The 20,891-nt window shown below is 40.7% G+C and overlaps 1 protein-coding gene across 6 annotated transcripts in view; it reads right to left on the bottom strand.

Moving 5' to 3' along the window:
* SASH1 (SAM and SH3 domain containing 1) overlaps positions 1 to 20,891 on the bottom strand; it is a 377,873-nt gene that overhangs the window by 45,722 nt on the left and 311,260 nt on the right. For 5 of the 6 annotated variants that reach the window (XM_040429262.1, XM_040429260.1, XM_040429259.1 and 2 more), the window contains 3 exons: positions 18,235 to 18,575; positions 10,018 to 10,089; positions 7,070 to 7,213 (listed from right to left, as the gene is read on the bottom strand). In XM_040429262.1, coding sequence (XP_040285196.1) covers positions 7,070 to 7,213; positions 10,018 to 10,089; positions 18,235 to 18,575 — 557 coding nt within the window. The remainder of the gene's footprint in view (positions 1 to 7,069; positions 7,214 to 10,017; positions 10,090 to 18,234; positions 18,576 to 20,891) is intronic. The other variant, XM_040429263.1, reaches the window with a different exon arrangement.

Below are 20,891 nucleotides of genomic sequence, written 5' to 3'. Positions count from 1 at the left end.
GTGGGGCACCAGAGCTGGCCAGGCTTCTTACACTGCTGTTAAGCTGAAGTCATTTGGTTTGTGACCTTCAATAGAAATTATTTCTATATTGTAAAGTCTCAGAACAATTGCTGTATGTCACTTACTGTCAATGGCTTCAGCAATTTATTCTTTACTGACCACTACCCAAAACTGGAATCCCTCAGTACAATATATTTCCTTTAGAAAAACCCACACCATTTCGATGCGTTTTTTGCGATTTTTGTGGTTTTTGTGATTTTTTGGGTCTCTAAAGTTCTTCAGATATTATGGTACCTATATTAAGGTTTCCATATATGGGAAAACATCTATGGAGAAAAAAACTCAACTTATTATAGCCCAAGTAAGGACAAATCAAAAGAATAAAATCCAAGAGATTGAGATCTCAAAATTAGAGCTTATATACTATATTTATATTTTTATTTACATTTTTAAGGTGTATTTTAGTAATAAAGATAATATTATTTTAAAGTTAGCAGTCTATATACTTATATTGAAGTAGTACTATGTACTGAGGATATAACATACAATCCAATTAGAATAAGTGAAATCCATGTCGGATTTGGGTGGGACTTCAGAGAACCACAGTATATAAGGAAGTAGGGTAACACTCGCACTATAGCCACTGAGGAAGAGGGAGGACCCTCGAAACGCGTCTGGCTGGTTCCTGCGAGTAATAACTACCCATCTGAATTCGACCATAATAACAATCGGAAGACTACCATATAGCTTGTATTGATATTCCAGTCTAAACCTAGCTGGATCAAGCTATCGCGAGACTACGCGAGACCACGAGAACTTTGGAAGTTACTTCCTGACTGTTGACACGCAAGGAGGTAGCCTCGTGGAACGCCGAGATCGGCGAGAGGTAACTCCTGCAGCGTTGGATCCCACATCATTCCGGGAGAACCGAGAGCCCTAGCGCCTATGAGAATTCACATTCAAGGGTAAGGTAAGAGGGTTTGAAGAACTAGGGGGACGCCCCAGTTTTAAAGCCCGACTACTCTTTACCTAAACCCTTACTTTCTGGCGCATAGAGGAATTGCTACTGAACTAATACCTCAATTGAGGAATTGCTACTAGGCCATCTCAAAACCTTACTGGAACACTCTTTCACCAAATATTATTATATTTATATTTATATATTTTGTGTCACATTTATTCTCCACAGGATACCATTACTATTGTATTTTATTTTTCACAGATTTTCACGGGAGGATATTTACTCTTGATTTTCTACACATGATTTTTTACACATGATTTTTTACACATGATAATAAGGATTTGACCTAGAGCCTATCATTCAACCAGTTAGCTAATATAAGGAAGATACACAACGATCTATTGTCCCCAGTGCAATTTATGTTAAATTTTATGTGAACATTTTATGTGAATATTTCATTCGTATATTTTATTGTAAATTTTATGCAACAATATATAAAGCTACTATTCTTAGACCTGCCAGCTGGTGAGTGCCTGCTTTTATTTTTGATTTATATATTTCTTTATGTGGGATGAATAGGTGAATCATCCAAAAAGCAGAGCACCTTAACCACAGTAACAAACACAGGTGAGCCACGATATATATATATACTAAAAACCCACACCAGTCAACACAGGATAAAAGTTTAAAAATCATTTCTTATAAATGGTACGAAAACTATTCAATATATTGCTTGATAACCAAGTCAGGATGCACATGGTCTGAATTTTTTTTTGAGGATTGATGGGTTTACGGGAAAATGTAATCACTCTTTGTATCCCAGAATAGCCTACAATCAGCACGGGGGCCGAACAGCAATACCATTTCTAATATCCCTTTACAATGTCCTAATACTTGTCATTCAGGGGAATATGAAGAAGGGACATTGTATGAAATATTCAAAACACTCTGCACCTGAAGTGCATTTTGAGGTTCACGAGCGCTGATGAAATGTAGACCAGCGACATCACTTATAGAGCAAGGGCCTTTATGGCACACGGTCTGAAGTCTGAAGTGTGACAGCACAGCTATATCTAGGCCACCACCCTGCATGATCCTGTATACTAGCAATCAATTCTGGTAAGGAACCTGGCAGAAAGGGTTAATTGCAAAACTATAGTTTTAATATATACAGAAGCTGACATTTTTTTTAAGTACTACGTATGTATATTAGCTCCAAAAGACACTTGAAAGCAACAGAAACAACTTTGTCTAAATAGACCTTTAAATGGCATCAGCGCAGAGCGTTCAATCTGAAGGTGTCAAAATGACATATCTGTAGGATTATTAGCGTAAAGCATTGTCAACTTGGTGTACCTCGAGGCTCATTTGTACCATGAATAAATGATGCCAATGGCATTTTAAAGTTTCTTTTTGTTCAGATGTTTAACCCTTTCATGACCAGGCGTGGTTTGGGCCTTCATGTCCAGAGGAAAAGTTCACCTCCTGCAATGCTGCCATCCAAAGGTGTTTTTTATTTTTTATTTTTGTAACTTTGTCAACCGCCAAAGTTGATCTTTTTTTTTTTTTTTAGAGGGAACAAGGGGCTTTTTTATAATTTAAAATGGTAGCAGAGATTAAAGGGGTTTTCCAGACTACTGACATTGATGACCTATCCTTAATATCCAATCAATGGGGTCTTGACACCACGTACCCCCTTGATCAGCTGTTCTCTGCAGCCTCTGGTACTGGAATTAGCACTTTGAATGGAGCAGGAAGCACGGCTCTGTTCAGTCTAGTGGCAGTGCTGGGTTACTGCAGCTTAGTCCTATTCACTTTAATGGGAGCTGAGCTGCAGTAATCCGGCACGGCCACTAGACTGTGAACAGAGTGCTAGTTCCAGTACTAGAGGCTGGAAGAAACAGCTGATCAAGGATCTGCTGAAGCCAGGAAACCCACTTTGATTCGTTTTATAGTTTTCTTGGGGGGGAAGATGGTCAGAAGCAGTGAAAAATACATCTTTTCCTAATTTTGTCATGCTAGGCTTGTTTGAAAAATATTTGCCCCAAAAGTTGACCCTTTCATTCTCCCATGCACAGCATTGTCAAATATGTGTACGTTGTATAACATATGACATAACTATCGCACCAAAAACCAAAATCCTACTTTAACCTTACATGTATTGCCCTCCCTTTGCTTTAGATTCAGCATTTGTACATGGATGATAATGATGGATAATAATCATCCAAGTACAGACATATTTTATTGAACATGCAAAAGAAGAGGGGAAAACAGACTAAAACTGGTGGATTGGTGGCAATTATTTTATGCTTGGGGCAACATACGTTCTGGCTGACTAGAACTTTGCATGGGGGCACAGGTTAACAAGGAAAACATTTTCTGTATGCTCCCCGCTGTCACCATATATAGAATACTGATAACCGTGATGTAAGGACAATAGCCCAGAGAAGATGTGGATCATGTCATCTCTGCATGCTACCTTAGAGCCCCCCCCCGTGACACAATCACTAATGTGAAATGACATGGCAACCGCCTGAATGCAGAAACGGTGCGCTGTGTTTAAGGTTTTCTGTGATAAGAGATTATTTTAATTCTCTGTCAGAGTACAGGAATGGACTGTCAGTGTGAAAGCCTGATCCTCCCGATAGCACAGAGTGCAGGAGCGGCGCACAGGGACCAGTCCTAGAGTACATTAATTTACATGATGTGGTTGTGGAGGGGTTAACAACTGACATGAATAGTCCATAGTTTTATGTATGTATACCAATGATTTTATATGGCATAGGCCAAATAATGCTATAGTAATTATAGCCATACCAAGCCATTTAACATCAATTCTCATTTTACGCATGGTGAGAGGACACAGTAAGATGAGGTTCTAGAATAGATCTGTCACAGTGGGGAGTGGTGGAAACCCCCCACCATACAATGTAGGGAAAATTGGGAAAGCAACTAGGCCTGGATACCGGGATAAGGGGAGCAGGTCAGCTCCTAACACCACCCTCATACTATCCTTGACCTCCTAACTGTATAATCCGGCCTCGATGGTAGGGTGGCTCATACTCCGTTACCTGGGTCCTTCTGACCCTAACAATCCCTGAAATAGGAGTCAGGAAAAAGAGACGACTGGTTCATCCATGACACGGACGAACCGGAGTCTCACACAGGCCTAGCAACTGGGAAGGAGCAGACAGCAAGCAAAAACACATAGCAGCAGGTAAGAGCCCAGCGCAAAATGACAAGCGTTGGAACAACAGCACTTTCCTGCCACAACGACTGGGTGGAACAAATACTGCTTGCTGACTTGTGGTTCCCCCTCCGAGGAACCCCAGACACCCCCTCACCGGAGGTACACCACACAGGAAACATGTCTAGCAAACATGCTGGACTATAGACACCAACAGACCAGACATGTAACAACCACTAGACAAGACAACAACCACCCATACATAAACAACACCAAACATATGCAAGGGTAGTGAAGGGAAGGTGAACAACGGGAACATAGGGGAGACATCATGGGGACCTTGAGGTTCCACAAGGTGGCCCTCAAGCACTGGGCAGATAGTAGAGGCCTGGCAGGAGCACAGCTCCAGCACACAGCAAGGCTGGAAGAACCCAGAACCCAGCCAACAGGCCACAGGCAATATAAACCTCGTGGCCACACCCAGGACACACCTAAATCCCCACCAGCTAGATAATTAACTCCTCCGGCACCAGACAGGGAAGGCCCCAGGTGAAAGGAGGAGGCACCTACATGCTGCAACCACAACACGTTGCCGCTGGCAACAGCATGCACGGCAACCATGTCCCGACGCACACCTGGCTGTGAAAACATCCTAGCCAGTACTGTGGAACATGAATGTGCACATCAAATCAGCATTGAGAAGAAGAATGATATCTGCATACATGTAGATGGATGCAGTCATGTGCGTTAAGACCAAACAGTATCATATATTCCTTTTCTATGTTCTGTAACTCTCATTCCCACTCATAAGATAATTTTATTATGAAGAAATGTTGGATACCATGTGTTAAACTGTCTCAGATAAACCTCATTCCTGGTTCATTTTAACAGTTTAGAAAATGGAATGTGAAGTGTGGTTGGTCAGGAAACAAAGCTACTCTTTCTCTGATACATGACTTATCCATGCGGCACATGTATATGTGCCTTCACACTGTTCTCAAATGCGTGTCTGTTAATAATAGCAGCTATGCAAAGCTAGGGGGCAGCATTGGTCAGCTTACAAAGAAATCTATTACGCTATGTTCCGCTAACCTTGTGGTTAAGTTTCCTTTCGCATAATTTAGAAAATGTGCCATAGCAAAGGATCTAAGTATCCATTATTCTGTATGTAAATGAAAAACTGCTGCTGCTTTTCCTTAATCCTTGGAACATAACAGCATCTAAATGAGTGTGTTTGCTCAAGATTATTGAGTTTAGAAAAAAAACTTGTGAATTCTAGATATTTTTGAGGAAAAAAAGGAGAATCACGTCTTTCAGTACTATTATCTGTCTACAGCAAATTGTAAAATGAAAGGACAATCACACTTTTTTCAGTTTTTATGCAAGAAGCCCAATGACCATCTTGCCAGTCTGCACATCACCTAATGGTGCACAAGCTGGTCTACATAAAAGAACATGGCGATCCATCATGGTCATGTTTAGCAGTGGGGTCAGGCTAATACTTACAGTCAAGATTTGTGAATTAGCTTGGTGGTGTCAATGCAGAGGAGCTGGTCCTAGGAAAGTTATGGGATACTAATGCACACATACATTACAATGTCACTTTGATGGAGAACAAGCAGACTGCTGTACCTTATCTATGGTGGACTCCTTTGTTATGGTGAGGAAACTGTGATTTGGAATGAATATATTCTTGGCCATCCTCTTTAGTTCACCAATTTCTGAACCAAAACTCACAGGGACATGAAGCTACAAAGAGCAACTAAGAACCCTTAATTCTAACAATTGATGAGGGTCCCAGCTAGTGTCCCCAACAATGTCAACTTAGACATTTTATAAATCTGGTGGTAAGCTTTAATGGGGACGTAAACCTTTGCTGAAACCACGAAGGTGCAGCAGTGCTTCTCAGAGATCTCTGTACATTCAGGTTACATTGGGTCCACCTGGTTTTTCCAGTGTGTAGAATACGAACATTCCAATAACCGCTTATTCCAGATAACTGGAACATGTAAAGGTGGAGACATCGCCCAACAAACAAGCAAAATGTTTGTTTGTTGTATGATAGGATTTTTGGTGCAGCACCCAAAGTTGTCATTTGTGGGCAGCACGTGGCTCTGTGTAAATAGGAGATGTGCTGCCAACAATATGCAAACCAAATGAGTGACAAATGATTAATTGTAATAACAATTGTTTGCCCCCACTTCACTTTGAATAGACCCCCTGGCATGTGTAGGAGGACCCTTAAAGGGTTTTTCAGGGATTACTATGGTTTTTAACAGATAAGCTCATGTAGTTCTTTACCTTATATACATCTTTCCTATGTTTTTTAACTTGCACTCTCCTGACCCTTTTTCACCATGTAAGGAAATCACTCTGGTTTCTTTACATCCTGTATGTAGCACTTTCTGTTCCTGTATTCAACCAAACCCATAATGCACTTCTCCTTTCTCTGCCTTAGCTCCAGCACTACCCCTAACAATGACTATCTAGTTTGTGGCTCCTACCACACAGCTACTTACATAGACACTCCTCTATCAGGGCCCCAATTCCTGCTTTGACACACCCATGGACATAACATCACAGAAAGTAAGAAAGAGCGACATGGTCATATGACCACGGCGCCGAACGGAAGATAGGAGCAATAAAGATGAAAGAAATAAATTACAAAGTTACATCCACCTTTATAAATCTATATTTTAAAGGAAGGTGATGCAAAATCTGCCACACATATAGGAATCTTCTCTGATTTTGACATTGTATATGAGTAGACGAAGGTTGTGTATCAGTCACTGCTCTATGTGGAAGCCTGTTTTCTCTAGCGCACAGCTGGGCTCCAGAATTCACAGTATTGTTTCTGTCTTCTAAAGCTGCGGCATTTCAATAAACAATTTGCAGGAAAGGAATGTACATTTCCTACTGACCTGCTCTGACACAGAACTTGTGTATTTCTTTGACATCCTTTTCCTCATAGTTTCCTTGACAGACTTGACTTTTTTACCAAGTGACATCCTTGGTGTGGTGGGGGATTTGATGACTTCTTTGTATATAAACTCTCCATCTTTCTCCTATAAGAGAGTAAATCGGGTCAAACTCCAATTCTCAAACAGCTTTGTGAATAAGAGGGTAGAGTAAAAGCCTAAGGAAGCAAGCAATGTGTTTTTGGAACCACGTGTATGACAGAGTATTATAAAGATAGTAAACTACATCTTTGTTCCATGAAACCTTTTTTATACAGGGAGGAAAATAACATTTTGGAATAATTACTTTAAGTGGCTAAAAAAATCTTCATTCAGAATGCTATAGACCAGGAGGAGCTGAGCAGATTGACATATGGTTTGTGGGAATAGATTCACTAAAACGTGTACTTCATACATTTGTATTCCTGCTCATTCTGGGCTATGAAGTGAAGGAGACGGTCCTATCAGTGCTTGACAGCTATCTCTGTATACACAACCATAGAGGAAAGGCTGTCAATCACTGATAGGACCGCCTCCTGGACTTCAAAGCCCAGAATGAGCAGGAATTTAAATGAATAAAATACAAGTTTTACTGAATCTTTTCCCATAAAACTATATATTAATCTGAGAAGATATAACAAAAAAATCAAAAATATAACAAAAAAGGCGGCTCTCCACTGGTTTTCTGGAAAATAGGTGCTCTTGCCCAATATGACTCACCCGTGTCAATTGTATATGTTTACAAAATAGAATAAAAGTGGGCAGGCACTCAAATTATGGGTTCATGAGAAAGCGGGTTTTTTATTTAATTTAAAATACAGTTTAAAGATGCATGAACATTCATAAAAATAAACGTAAATTAAATAAAAAAAACGCTTTCTCATGAACCCATAATTTGAGTGCCTGCCCACTTTTATATATTAATCTGCTCAGCTCCTCCTGTTCAATAAGATTCTCCCTGTAGCTCAGACATTACGGTCAACATGACAGATTCCCTTTAAAGAGGACCTTTCACTGGTCCTGACGTTACAATATTAGTACCTGGCACTGTAGGGCATGATAACTAGATATCAGGGCGCTTTTTTCTCCAGATCGGCTGCTCCGTTCCCCTACTGTGCCCCCTGTTCAATTTTGCCATCCTGTATGCTAGTTAGTAGCATAGGTACAGGGAGGAGGAGACGGCCATGTTTCTCAAGGGGCGTCTGTGAGCTGCCCAACGCAGCAGAGAGCATCACAGCCAGGAAGAAGGTGAGCACAAGCCGATCTTGAAAAAAAAACAAAAGAAAAGCGCCCTGACATCTACTAATCATGCCCTACACTGCCAGGTACTAATACTGTACTAGCTGCCAAGTCTAGTAGCAACCTTCAAGTCAGAAACTAAAAAATGATATGTAAATCTGTGCTCCATCAGGGCAGAGCTGTTTTCTGTTACTAAAGTTTAGCTAGAGTGCCTAAAGGGAGTCCAAGAAACCTCCCTATTTTCATCATTGGTTGAAGCTGCTGCTATGGTTTATGGAGCTGCTCTACAATTTGCCTAAATTGTTTTATATATATATATATACACATACACACACATACATACATACATACATAGATAGCTATACACAGTATGGAGGTGCTGGTTTAATTTTCTTTTGTGTTCCACATGATTGGCTACTGGATGTACTATACAATACAAAAAAAAAGCCATGGCAGCTTGCACCTGATCCCCCTTTTGTATACATGGTTTGGAGGTGCTGGTCTAACTCTCTTTAGCATTGTACATTTGGGGGACTGGCTTCTCCTGTTTAGATTGTGCACTTCCGCTCATCTACCTGGTGCTTTTAATCGGTATCCCATAGCTGGATCCTACTTTGCCTTGAAACTTGTAGGCCAAAAGCCTACAAGAGACACAAGTCTTTTTGTGCACAAAGAGCTTCTAAAGTATAGCAGTGATCCAATCTACTTTAAGTGAACAGAATGCGGCTGTCCCACTGAAGTGAATGGGACAGAGGAGCTGCAATTTAATCTGCTTACTGCTGCAATGTAAATGGCGACCAGGTAAACAGCTGCGCTCTCTTCAAACAGCTGATTGGCGTGGGTGCCAAGAGTCGGACCCCCGCTGATCTGATATTGATGACATATCCTGAGCATAAGTGATCCTCTTTAATAGTCTTTTCCTTGTGATACACATACTGTATTTTTCACCCAATAAGACACATTTTTCCCCTCAAAAGTGGGGGGAAATGCCCCTGCGTCTTATGGGATGAATACTAATGAGTGCTTCTATTATGGAAGTGCTCATTAGTACCGGAGCACCGGGAAGCGGTGAAGGCTCTGTACTCACCGCTTCCTGATCCTCGGCTATGCTTTGGCTGCACATAGCGTGAGGGCGCTCTGTGACCTCACGCTGTGCGAGCCGGTTCACAGCCGTTTTTTTTTTGCCCTGGCGTCCGGAGCAGGAGAGGTAAGTGTTTTTTTTTTTATTTTATTAAGCATGAGGCAATGGGGGCTGCTGGGGGCTGATCGGAGGCAATGAGGGCTGCTGAGGGCTGGTATGAGGAAATGGGGGCTGATGAGAGGAATATGGTGGCTGATGAAAGGCATATGGGGGCTGATGGGAGGCATGGAGCTCTTATCTGAGGTCTGATTGGGGGTCATTCACATTGGGGTCAGAGCTGAGGTCTGATTGGGGGTCTGATCTAAATTTCTTATTAACATTGGGGGTCTTATTGGGGCTGTCAGCTGAGGTCTGATGAACATTGATGGTCTGATTGGTAGTCTGACCTGAGATCTAATGAAAAATATTTTTTTCTTATTGTCCTCCTTTAAAACCTAGGTGCATCTCATAGAGCGAAAAATACGGTATATATCATACCAGTCGCTAGTGATTTAAATAACATATCTTATAAGGAGAAGCGCCATGAACTCACCAGAGAGTCTACATTATTTCCAACGTGTAGTGAGCGATTGTTTAAGTCAAATCCACCAAAGCTGCAAGTCCTCTGTGATTTGAGAATAACAGAAGGGAAGAGGCAGATAGAAAGACAAAGATGGGAAGACAGAGATAAAGAAGAATACAATTAATCCAAGAAATAATGTCATTTAGCACAAAACATATGCTGCAATGGAAACCAGAAAATAAAAGGTTGAAGTTTTTGATGTTGCACCACAGTGATTCATGCTCACAAAATGATGTTTGTGCATATCATAATCTTTATAATAAGTTTTGAAGGCACAGAAACCATTTTAATACATAGATGTTAGAGAAGGCATTATTTATAGCCCTGATGAAAGTCTGCACAACCATTTCCATTTGGTTCCACAACCAAGTCAAGACTCTGAAGGATGTGCTAATGTATGCTAACCATATGGCTCATTGTTCACTAAACAATCCCGGCCTCAACTTCTTTATCTGCTTACAGTATGTTGAATGAATGCACGTTGTACACTTATCTTGGGGAAAAAATAAATAATGGGAAATATCCACAGATACATGCCTTTGTTATACGCTATACACAATAATAATCACGTCATTCTTTAGGTAAAAAGTTCAAACATAATAGTTATAAATGTCAGAGTGCCCCTGCTCCATAAAGAAACTGTATTTACACAGAGGTAAACAATGGTGATACTGAAAAACAGCAATAAGCCCCCAACTCATACAACGAAGGAAAAAACTATGTCAAGGATATATAAAGAAACACTAGTGCAAATAAAACCAGTATTCCCCATAGAGATTTATCATATTACAGTTGTGATGTGGACAAAGCTAGCCACAGGCATTAGATTAACTGACAATCTAATGTCTCAAGGAGTCTTGCAGTGGCTTATTCCCCTCTTTGGCTGGACATGCATGTGTATGGGGGAAGGTTTCAGTTGGAGGAGCTATCAACCTGAATGACCATTAGGCCAACAGCTATCTAAAATGTATGGCCACCTTTAGGGACGATCAGTAAGAGTCTGTATACATTGGCAAATGTCTGCCCCTTAAGCACCGATTAACAATCCAGTATGTCAATCTGCGCACATTAAATGGGTTGTCCAGGATTTTTATATGGATGGCCTATCCTTACGATAAGTCATCAATATTTAATCAATGGGGGTCGAACTCCGGGCACCCTTGCCAGTCAACTATTTGAAGAGGCTGTACGCTCCGGTGGATGCTAGAGCCTCCTCACAGCTTACCAAGCACAGTGCCATACATTGTAAAGTACCTGGGCTTGTTATTGCAGCTCAGGCTATTGCAGCCCTTGAATGATGTGACCAATGAACGTGATGTCACTAGCCTAAAATCACAACGCTCCGGTGAAACACGTGATCAGCAGGGTTGCTGTGAATTTAATCCCCACCAATCAGATACTGATGACCTATCCTGAGGATAGGCCTTCAATATCAAAATCCTGGACAACCCCTTTAATTGATGTTTATATGTGGAAATTACTGGGCATATTAGGACAAACAATCGGTAATACCATCATTTGTCCCCATAAAGTTTGCATATTGTCAAAGGCAATGTGGTGCCAACAAGCAATGATTTTTGGTGCGGCATAAAAGATGAGTTCAGCTGACAAACAAGAGTCTGCTGATTTGTCAGGAGACCGGTGGCATGTTTACATGGGGTAGTGATCAGGAGGGAGCATTTTTTACTCCTGATCATCAGCCTGTGTAAAAAGGCTCCTAGGGGAAACAAATATCAGATTAACGTTGTTGGATGTTAATCTGCCTGATTCTTTGTTCCTCTGGATATAAGCAACCACAAAGATGTCCAGCAGCCACTTCTCCCCCAAGACATGCTGACCTGATCACTTATGGTACTTGGAGAGTTCACTGTGAAAGATAGGGGTCGAACAGCTATTGTATGTTCATAGCAGCTCAAGGCAGATTGAAAAGAAAGCTGTGACCTGACTGGGAGTTCATGACAAACCCCACTGTTTATTAGGGACTAAGTCTTATAAATATCCATGTTCTAACCTTGGGTTAAGACCTCATACACATATATTATACATCCGTGCTGCACGGATCCATAGTATGGCACCCAAAGAAATCTTTTTGTCCATACTGTACATTAGTGTCCCTCTTTTAAATGTGGCATGTTACCGCCCCCCTGGAAGTACTAACTCTAAGGGAGGTTACAATGTTGTAGGGTGGCAGCTCTATGGTAAAGAACTGTGGCTCTGATTTTAAAAAAAGGGAACTATGATCATTAAGTATCATAAGTAATCCTGTTTTTTATTCTTTTTTTTACTCTTCTTCACAATTTTAATTGTTTCTATAAAAGAAAAAAAATAGCCTGCACATGCAGTGTGTTTTTCTGTCATTATTGTCATTTCTATTAGTCTTAAACAATCATTCATTCTTTCTTTGCTTTCATTGCACAAGGATGACCCCTACCATAAAAGTGTATTACTTTTCAGAAATAACCATATGATGTTTTAGGCGTGGAGTAGCAACTTATTCTCCATGTATGTACAACAGCATTCTTGAGACAAGTGACTACAGCGCGTAGATATGTGTTCTCATCCTACCAAAACAGCAGATCGTGTACAGAAAGCTATTTTTCTATTATTATTTTTTTTACAAAATTTGGCTTCTCCAGTGCTAGATGTAATACAAGAGATATGCATGGATTTTAATTCATTTGACTCATTTTACCCTGTATTCCCATATAAATCACTGATTTTAAAGAATTTATAATGTAAGTAATCTGTCTTAATAGACTGCAGGTTCCGCCATAGAATTGTATGCATATAGTTATAATTCATGAAAGAGGCTGTATACATAACTCCATGTCTCAAAAGAATACGGTTAGATTATGTTCACAAAATCTTTGTGGCATGTTTACCATATACGACAGGGGATATTCCCATTTTTTAACATGTTTGGGCAGTATGATTCCACTATTAAAAATTGTAGTCAAATGAGGCTTTTTAATACAAGGGGATCATGAATAGACATATATCACAAAATATAGGTTTCTTGAGAGCACAAGCCAAATGGTTACATATATAGTTATGTGGCAACTGCATGTTGGGCCACACATTCTGCATATACAGTACAGACCAAAAGTTTGGACACACCTTCTCATTCAAAGAGTTTTCTTTATTTTCATGACTATGAAGGCATCAAAACTATGAATTAACACATGTGGAATTATATACATAACAAACAAGTGTTGGAAGACCATTTCAGGGGACTACCTCTTGAAGCTCATCAAGAGAATGCCAAGAGTGTGCAAAGCAGTAATCAAAGCAAAAGGTGGCTACTTTGAAGAACCTAGAATATGACATATTTTCAGTTGTTTCACACTTGTTTGTTATGTATATAATTCCACATGTGTTAATTCATAGTTTTGATGCCTTCAGTGTGAATCTACAATTTTCATAGTCATGGAAATAAAGAAAACTCTTTGAATGAGAAGGTGTGTCCAAACTTTTGGTCTGTACTGTACATGATACGAAGATCACAGGATAGGGGATGAGTGCCTGACTGACGGGGCCCTGTGTAACCCAGTTTGAATGTGGCAGTAGTCATGCATGTGTGCTTCCACGCCATTCAAATCTTTGGAACTCCTGAAGATACAAGCACTTGGCAATTCAGTCGATGAATGGAGCAGCAGTCAATAGGTGATAAGTGTTTTTCGTTGGACAACCCTTTTAATCTGTTAGCAAAAGATGTGAAAAGTTGAGGCCCAGTGTTTCTCTAATGGCATACTCTCCTATCTGCTCTACCAGGCATGGATAGATGGGCAGTACAGTTGGCAAAGCAACCATACGATGCCTTGCAAGCATTGTGCATTATTAAATACAACAGGGCCCATGCAAGTAATCAGCTGTGTAATCAGGCAAGAGTGTATGCCTGTAAGAACACGGAGTCTTTCCCAAATCTTCATGTCCCTTCTGTGGGCTCAGTTCAGTGCCAATTCTATCTTAAAGGGGTTCATGACTAGAAAATAAGGGTCTGCTGTTTTTCCAGAAACAGCTGTATATTTGTTAAACAGCAGACCCCTTTTCCTAGCAATGGACAATCCCTTGGAAAGGCAGAATTGGCACTGAACTGAGCCCATGGAAGGGACACATAGATTCGGAAAAGACTAAGCGTTCTTCCAGGTACACACTCTTGCCTCTGTTGTATTTAATAGTGCACAATACTTGCAGGGCATCATATGGCTGCCTTGCCAAACTGCACTGCCCATCTATCCATGTCTATGGTACATGGGTGTTTTGCTTATGGTGGGTGATTTAGTCCTTTTATGTTCTGCCTTATTTAGGTTTTCTTTTACATATTTTTGCAATACTTTCTTATTTTATGCATAATTTATGTGGTCCAAACTGCACCCCCTCCCCCCCCCCGGTACACACTGTTGGTATAGGGTTATTAGTGCTAGTGATTATTATTATCATGATTATTTTAGGTCTGGCTTGCTTCCTTTCTGCAGCAGTATAGAGGGGTTTCAACATCTAACTCTCTGTATGTTTTTTTTTTCTCTAATAAACATTGTAATATTTTTACGTACATTGTGCTCAAGTCTGGATTTGCGGTGCCCTGTCCTGCTCTGTGTGGTAGTGATGTGCCGGCATTGGGACGCTTTCCGGTTGCCGAGCTACGGCTCATGTGATGTGTTCACGTGATCCTGTGACTTGGCGGCTGGGACACAACCTCCTGGCTCGTCACGCCCGGGGGGAGGAGCCGGGTTGCCGGTGCACGCCCCGCGACTGACGTCATGTATCAGGTGACGTGTCACGGGATTTTGTGTTCACTGGTTTCCGGGCATGCGCAATGACGGACTGGGGACGCCATCATAGTACACCGCTGTGTAAGTTATCTTTTGTATACTACCTATGCGGCCGATTGACCGCCATTTAACACACACAGGTGATCACTTTGATTAATGCACATGGCACTTAATGGATATATAGATTGATGTATGTGATTTTTGAAGATCTATAACTATGGTTGTATGAGATATGCGCTCCACTGATTTACTATATGTCTTGTGATTTTTGTATTGTTTTTCTTACACTGGATTATGTATATTTAACATTTTTTATATTTGATTATGTAATTGTCACTGATTAACTCACCAATTGACTCACAATGTATTGTGGGTATAAATGTGGATATACTGACACCAGTTTGTATGCTTGATAAAGACTGCAATGAGCAGTTGAAACGTTGCAGAGGGGAATAAAGCGGGTAATTTCACCTTTACATTGGAGTGCTGCCTCTTTTTTGGAGAACTACTATATATATATATATATATATATATATATATATACACACACACACACACAAACGGAGTAATTTATTATACTGAAAAATGCCTATAATAGGCGTATTTCAGGCACAGATGGCGGCGCCACGGTTAGTTGTGCCGCTATCTGCGACTTCTTGCTCATGCCAGGTTTACAATTGTGTGTGTATATATATATATATATATATATATATATAAAACGCACTCACATACATATAGTGCCTACTGCAGCCTCCTATTCATCCCAAATCACATTCATTTCAATTCTTGCCTTTCCTGCACACCATGTGTCGCTTCCTATATCTCTTCCTTGTTAAATGTAGCTATTTGCACAGGAAATGGACAATTTAGCTGGCCTTTTGTCCGAGTGTGCAGAAAAACAAGACCCTTCAGCCTTCCCTACAACACTACAGACTTTTTTGTGAAAAGAAAATATACGAGGCAGCTGGAGGAAGCAGAAAAAAGCCAGGTTTAAAAAACAAAACAAAAAAACAAAGGACTGTAACCTCACTAGGGAGATACACAGATTTGTGCAGCTACTTTATACAGGGGGAACGTGGGTAAAAGCTTGCGCTGCAATGCATGGATCCTTGGCAATAAAATTTTAATTTTAGATTAGTCTCCAGCACATAAATACAAAAATCGGTTAATTAAAAAAAAGACAACTATGTGGTAAATTATCAGAAAACATTAAGAAGACAGAAGCTACTTCTGATTACAATTCAAGAATATATGCCAGCGCCTCAGGAATAAAGTAAGGGACACCAAAATGCTCAGGTTGGAAGAAAACCTATTTACAGTTGTAAATTATAAAAGTACAAGTCGGTTTCCATGAACTTTTAGAGTCTACAGGCCCCTAATGTGAAATGTTAAATGCAAATAAGAAAAAGGTCCAGTGCTGGCTTCTCTTGGGTGGGTACAGATAATGAAATGATCTGTGGTGATGAAATGCTCATGCAAACAAAATACAGAATCTTTTGGTCTAGAATAGGAATACGGCATGAACACAACCATTTGCATGCTGTGCAGTCTGAAACAAAATGGCAAATGGGATGACCACTTCCACAGAATATGAACCTTCTCCATGTCCCAGAAATTGCAGTCAGTGATGGATTTCATACTGAGGAGTTTCCGCCTAACTTTGCAGGATCGGGTTGTATAATAAAAGAACGATTGTGCAGTTCTAAGGGAATGTAAAAACTGTCTTTCTTGTGTTAAATAGATGTCTAATGGGGTATTTGTGAAGCTGTAATTACAAGTAGGAGTATGTCAGAGCCAAGCAGTAAAATCAAATCTTTATAGAGAGTCACTGTCATGCTGTACAACTGAATGCGCGTGCCTTGAGGCATCTTTCCATGAGAAGATTTGTTGAGCTTGTTTATTGTTTAACCAGTAGACACGTTGTGTAATTATACATGGCTATAACTGATATGTGAGAGTGCTGACTGATTCCTCTAGAATACAGGCACTACATTTGGTTTGTGCTCAGTAAGGGTACTTTCACACTAGCGTTATTCTTTTACGGTATTGAGTTCTGTCACACGGGCTCAATACCGTAAAAAACGCATCAGTTTCATCCTAATGCATTCTGAATGGAGAGCAATCCGTTCAGTATGCATAAGGATGTCTTCAGTTCAGTCCCTTTATGGTATTTGGCCAGAGAAAATACCACAGCATGCTGGGTTCGGCATTAATTCCCATTGAAATGGGTTAATGCTGTATCCGGTACCAAGTGTTCCTGAAAAACGGATCCGGTTTCCCGGTCTGCACATGCGTAGACCTTGAAAATGCAAAAAAAAATAAACACCGGATCCGTTTTTCCTGATGACACCGGAGAGACGGATCCGGAATTTTAATGCATTTGTCAGACGGATCCGCCTACAAATGATATCCGTTTGCATATGGATTTCCGGATCCGGCAGCCAGTTCCGGCGACGGAACTGCCTGCCGGATTCTAACAACGCAAGTGTGAAAGTACCCTAATGCATTTTTATACATCTAGAGGCACAGTATGTTAAAAAAAAAAAAAAACAGGGCCAAAATTTATGAAACATTTCTTAAAAAAAAAAAAAAACTTTGCTGTCCATAGCAACCAATCACCGTGCAGCTTTTCAAGAGCATTATAAGAAACAAAAATGGCCACTGATTGGTTGCTGTAGGCATTAAAGACATCTTTTTTTCTTTAGAAAGTTTTATAAATCTCCCCCAGTATCTTTGCAGGGGACATGTCCAAAAAATGTTCACAGTTCATTAAATATATGGAAATAAATGCTGGAGGGTAAGCTTTCTTTTGGCATTTATGGAATGTGGAAAAATTATCACATGTAAAGTGAAGATCATATCTGGGGAAGATTATGTAAAGCCTTCGCTGACTGCAACTCAGTAGGAGATGGACGGCAAACACCAAGGCAACGTTCAGACTCACAGACTTTTGATGGATTCTTAAGAGAACCCGTTTAGTACAACGGTCCACAGTGGCAGCCCATTTTCTTTCCGCCTCTTCCTCCTCTTCCAGTAAGCACCGTTTCTCAGCCTTGCTAAAAGTTCTGTCACTGACAGGTCGTACAAGATGAGTTAAGTTCAAATGACTGTATAAGCTCCTCTCAACCACATAGGTTATATTGAATTCGCTGACTGTGCGGCCCCTTGGCCTTCTGTTTGAGAAGACACTGCTGCCTCCTTTACTCCGTTGGCGAAATATTTGCTGGTCACAGACTGGAGAAGACGCTCCTTTCCTAGTTGGTCGCTGGCTGAGAAAAGCTCTAGCACATGAGTAATTAGAATCAAGTTTCTTCAATCTTATCTGCTTCCTGATATTTTGCACCTCTTCCAGTGAAACCAAAAGGTGATGTTTGTGCCGGTTTCTATCATAAAAGCAAACACTTTCTGTACTTACCCCATGGCTCAGAGAGCCAAGGCTTTTCCTCAGTTCTCGTTCTGTCATGGAACGGGAAACCTTTTGGGATTTTTCATCTTCAGGATATGAAAAAAAAGTTCCAATTTTCTTAGGGGGTTTGATAAGACCCCGTCCTTCTGTTTTGCTCAGTGTTTTTACTAGTTTTCTGTTAACGCTCATTGTGTCAAAGTTTCCTGATGAAGGAGACACAGAAAGTGGACAATCTTCTGGATGTGTTTTGTCTACTGATTTATCTCTACATTGAGGCTTCTTATGGACTCCAGAATAAAGTGCTGATTTATCATCTACGACAGGAGTGCTATGGACTGCATCTTCTAGACCTGCGTAAAAAGAAATCAAATTAGTAGGCAACCGATATTAATCTTCATTAATGTGACAATTCTACGTGACCCTTTGTAATTTGGAGCCTATTTGGCATGCCGTAGCTCAAATGATTAAAAATCCTTATTCTATAATGAAATAATAGATTGTAATAATAAGACATGGCCATGCCCTGCCATAGAGAACCTAGATCCTTTTGAACAAAATTTGGATAATACTTTAAAAAGCAAAAAGTTTCTACAATTTACCGTAAATAGGATGCCACATAAAGCAGCATTATAATTTCGAAGCTGGTTGTACCAAAGTGGTGGCATTTAAAAGATAGCTATAATTTAAAAGTTATTGCAGGAATTACTGCTGTATTTAGCAATAACTATTTTTTTATGCATTGTTATAGTGGGCAGAACTTGGCTTCCCTAATAGAGAGTGCCAAAAGCTCTGGTTAATTAAAGAGGACCAAAAAATTGAATGCAATCTGAAAGCACCATGTTATAGAGCAGGAGAAGTTGAGCGGATTGATATATATGTTTGTGGGAAAAGATTCAGTAAAACTGTTAACTTTTACACTTACATCTGCAGCCCTATGAAGTGCTATCGGTACAGGAGGGAGGTGTTATCAGTGACTGGCAGCTATATCTGTATGCACACTTATACACACAATGCTATCAATCACTGATAACACCTCCCTCCTGTACCAATGCTGTTCACAGAAGGAAGAAAAAGCAGAGATATAAATGTATAAATTACAAGTTTTACTGAATATTTTTACACAAATCTATATATCAATCTGCCATCAGACTTCTGCTTGGCGATGGCTACAGCAGCTTACTCACAACTTTAGGCGACTTTTGACTAGGGTTGTTTCAGGTATCGAACTTTCAATACCCAATCGATACTTGTAGCCCGGTATCGATACGATACCAGGATTTGTATTTTATCGATACTAGGCTGTGTTACTGCACAGCCCAGTATCAGAGAACATGGATCGCGCTGCTCTCAGCGCGGCCATGTTCCCTCAGCAGCACAGGGAAGAAGGAAGCAGTCTCTCCCTCCCCCTGTGCTGCTGCAGCTGCCTCCAATGAGAGGGCAGAGGGGCGGAGGAGGGAAGGGGCTGTGGCCACCAATGATAACTAACGTTTAATACATTACAAATGCAGGCGGCGGCAGAAACACATTGTCGGCACCCTGCCTCTGACAGGGCGCTGCGATACGCAGCACCTGAGGGGTTAACTGCCGCTGATCGCAGCACCCTGTCAGAGGTCGGGTGCCGGCAATGTGTTTCTGCCACCGGCTGTATTTGTATATTAAATGTTAATTATCATTGTTGGCACAGTGCGCCCCCCCTCCACAGTATTAAAAACATTGGTGGTGCAGTGCACCCTCCCCAGTATTAAAATCATTGATGGCAGTGGCCACAGGGTCCCCTCCCCTCCTTCTCATTGGTGGCAGTTCTGATTGGAGCCCCAGCAGTGTAATCCTGGGGCTCCGATTGATTACCATGGTAGCCAGGACACTACTGAAGCCCTGGCTGCCATGGTAATCTCCCTGCTGCTGTGTGTTCTATGCACAGGGCAGCAGGGAGAGTGTGAAGTCCTATTCACCCTAATAGAGCTCTAGAGAGGTGAATAGGACAAGGGATGAAAAGATCACAAGTTCTAACGCCTAAAGGGGGAAAATAGTTATTAAATAAACTATAAAAAAACAAACAAACAAAAAAAACACACCAAAATATTAAGTATAAATCACCCCCTTCCTCAATTTTACATATAAAATATATAAACAATATATATATATATATATATATATATATATAGTACAGACCAAAAGTTTGGACACACCTTCTCATTCAAAGAGTTTTCTTTATTTTCATGACTATGAAGGCATCAAAACTATGAATTAACACATGTGGAATTATATACATAACAAAGAAGTGTGAAACAACTGAAAATATGTCATATTCTAGGTTCTTCAAAGTAGCCACCTTTTGCTTTGATTACTGCTCTGCACACTCTTGGCATTCTCTTGATGAGCTTCAAGAGGTAGTCCCCTGAAATGGTCTTCCAACAGTCTTGAAGGAGTTCCCAGAGATGCTTAGCACTTGTTGGCCCTTTTGCCTTCACTCTGCGGTCCAGCTCACCCCAAACCATCTCGATTGGGTTCAGGTCCGGTGACTGTGGACGCCAGGTCATCTGGCGCAGCACCCCATCACTCTCTTTCATGGTCAAATAGCCCTTACTTTCAAAGTTTTCCCAATTTTTCGGCTGACTGACTGACCTTCATTTCTTAAAGTAATGATGGCCACTCGTTTTTCTTTA

The sequence above is a fragment of the Bufo bufo genome, chromosome 4, assembly GCF_905171765.1.
Source record: "Bufo bufo chromosome 4, aBufBuf1.1, whole genome shotgun sequence".
Lineage (NCBI taxonomy): Eukaryota > Metazoa > Chordata > Amphibia > Anura > Bufonidae > Bufo > Bufo bufo.
This window is presented reverse-complemented; position numbering and strand designations above follow the sequence as displayed.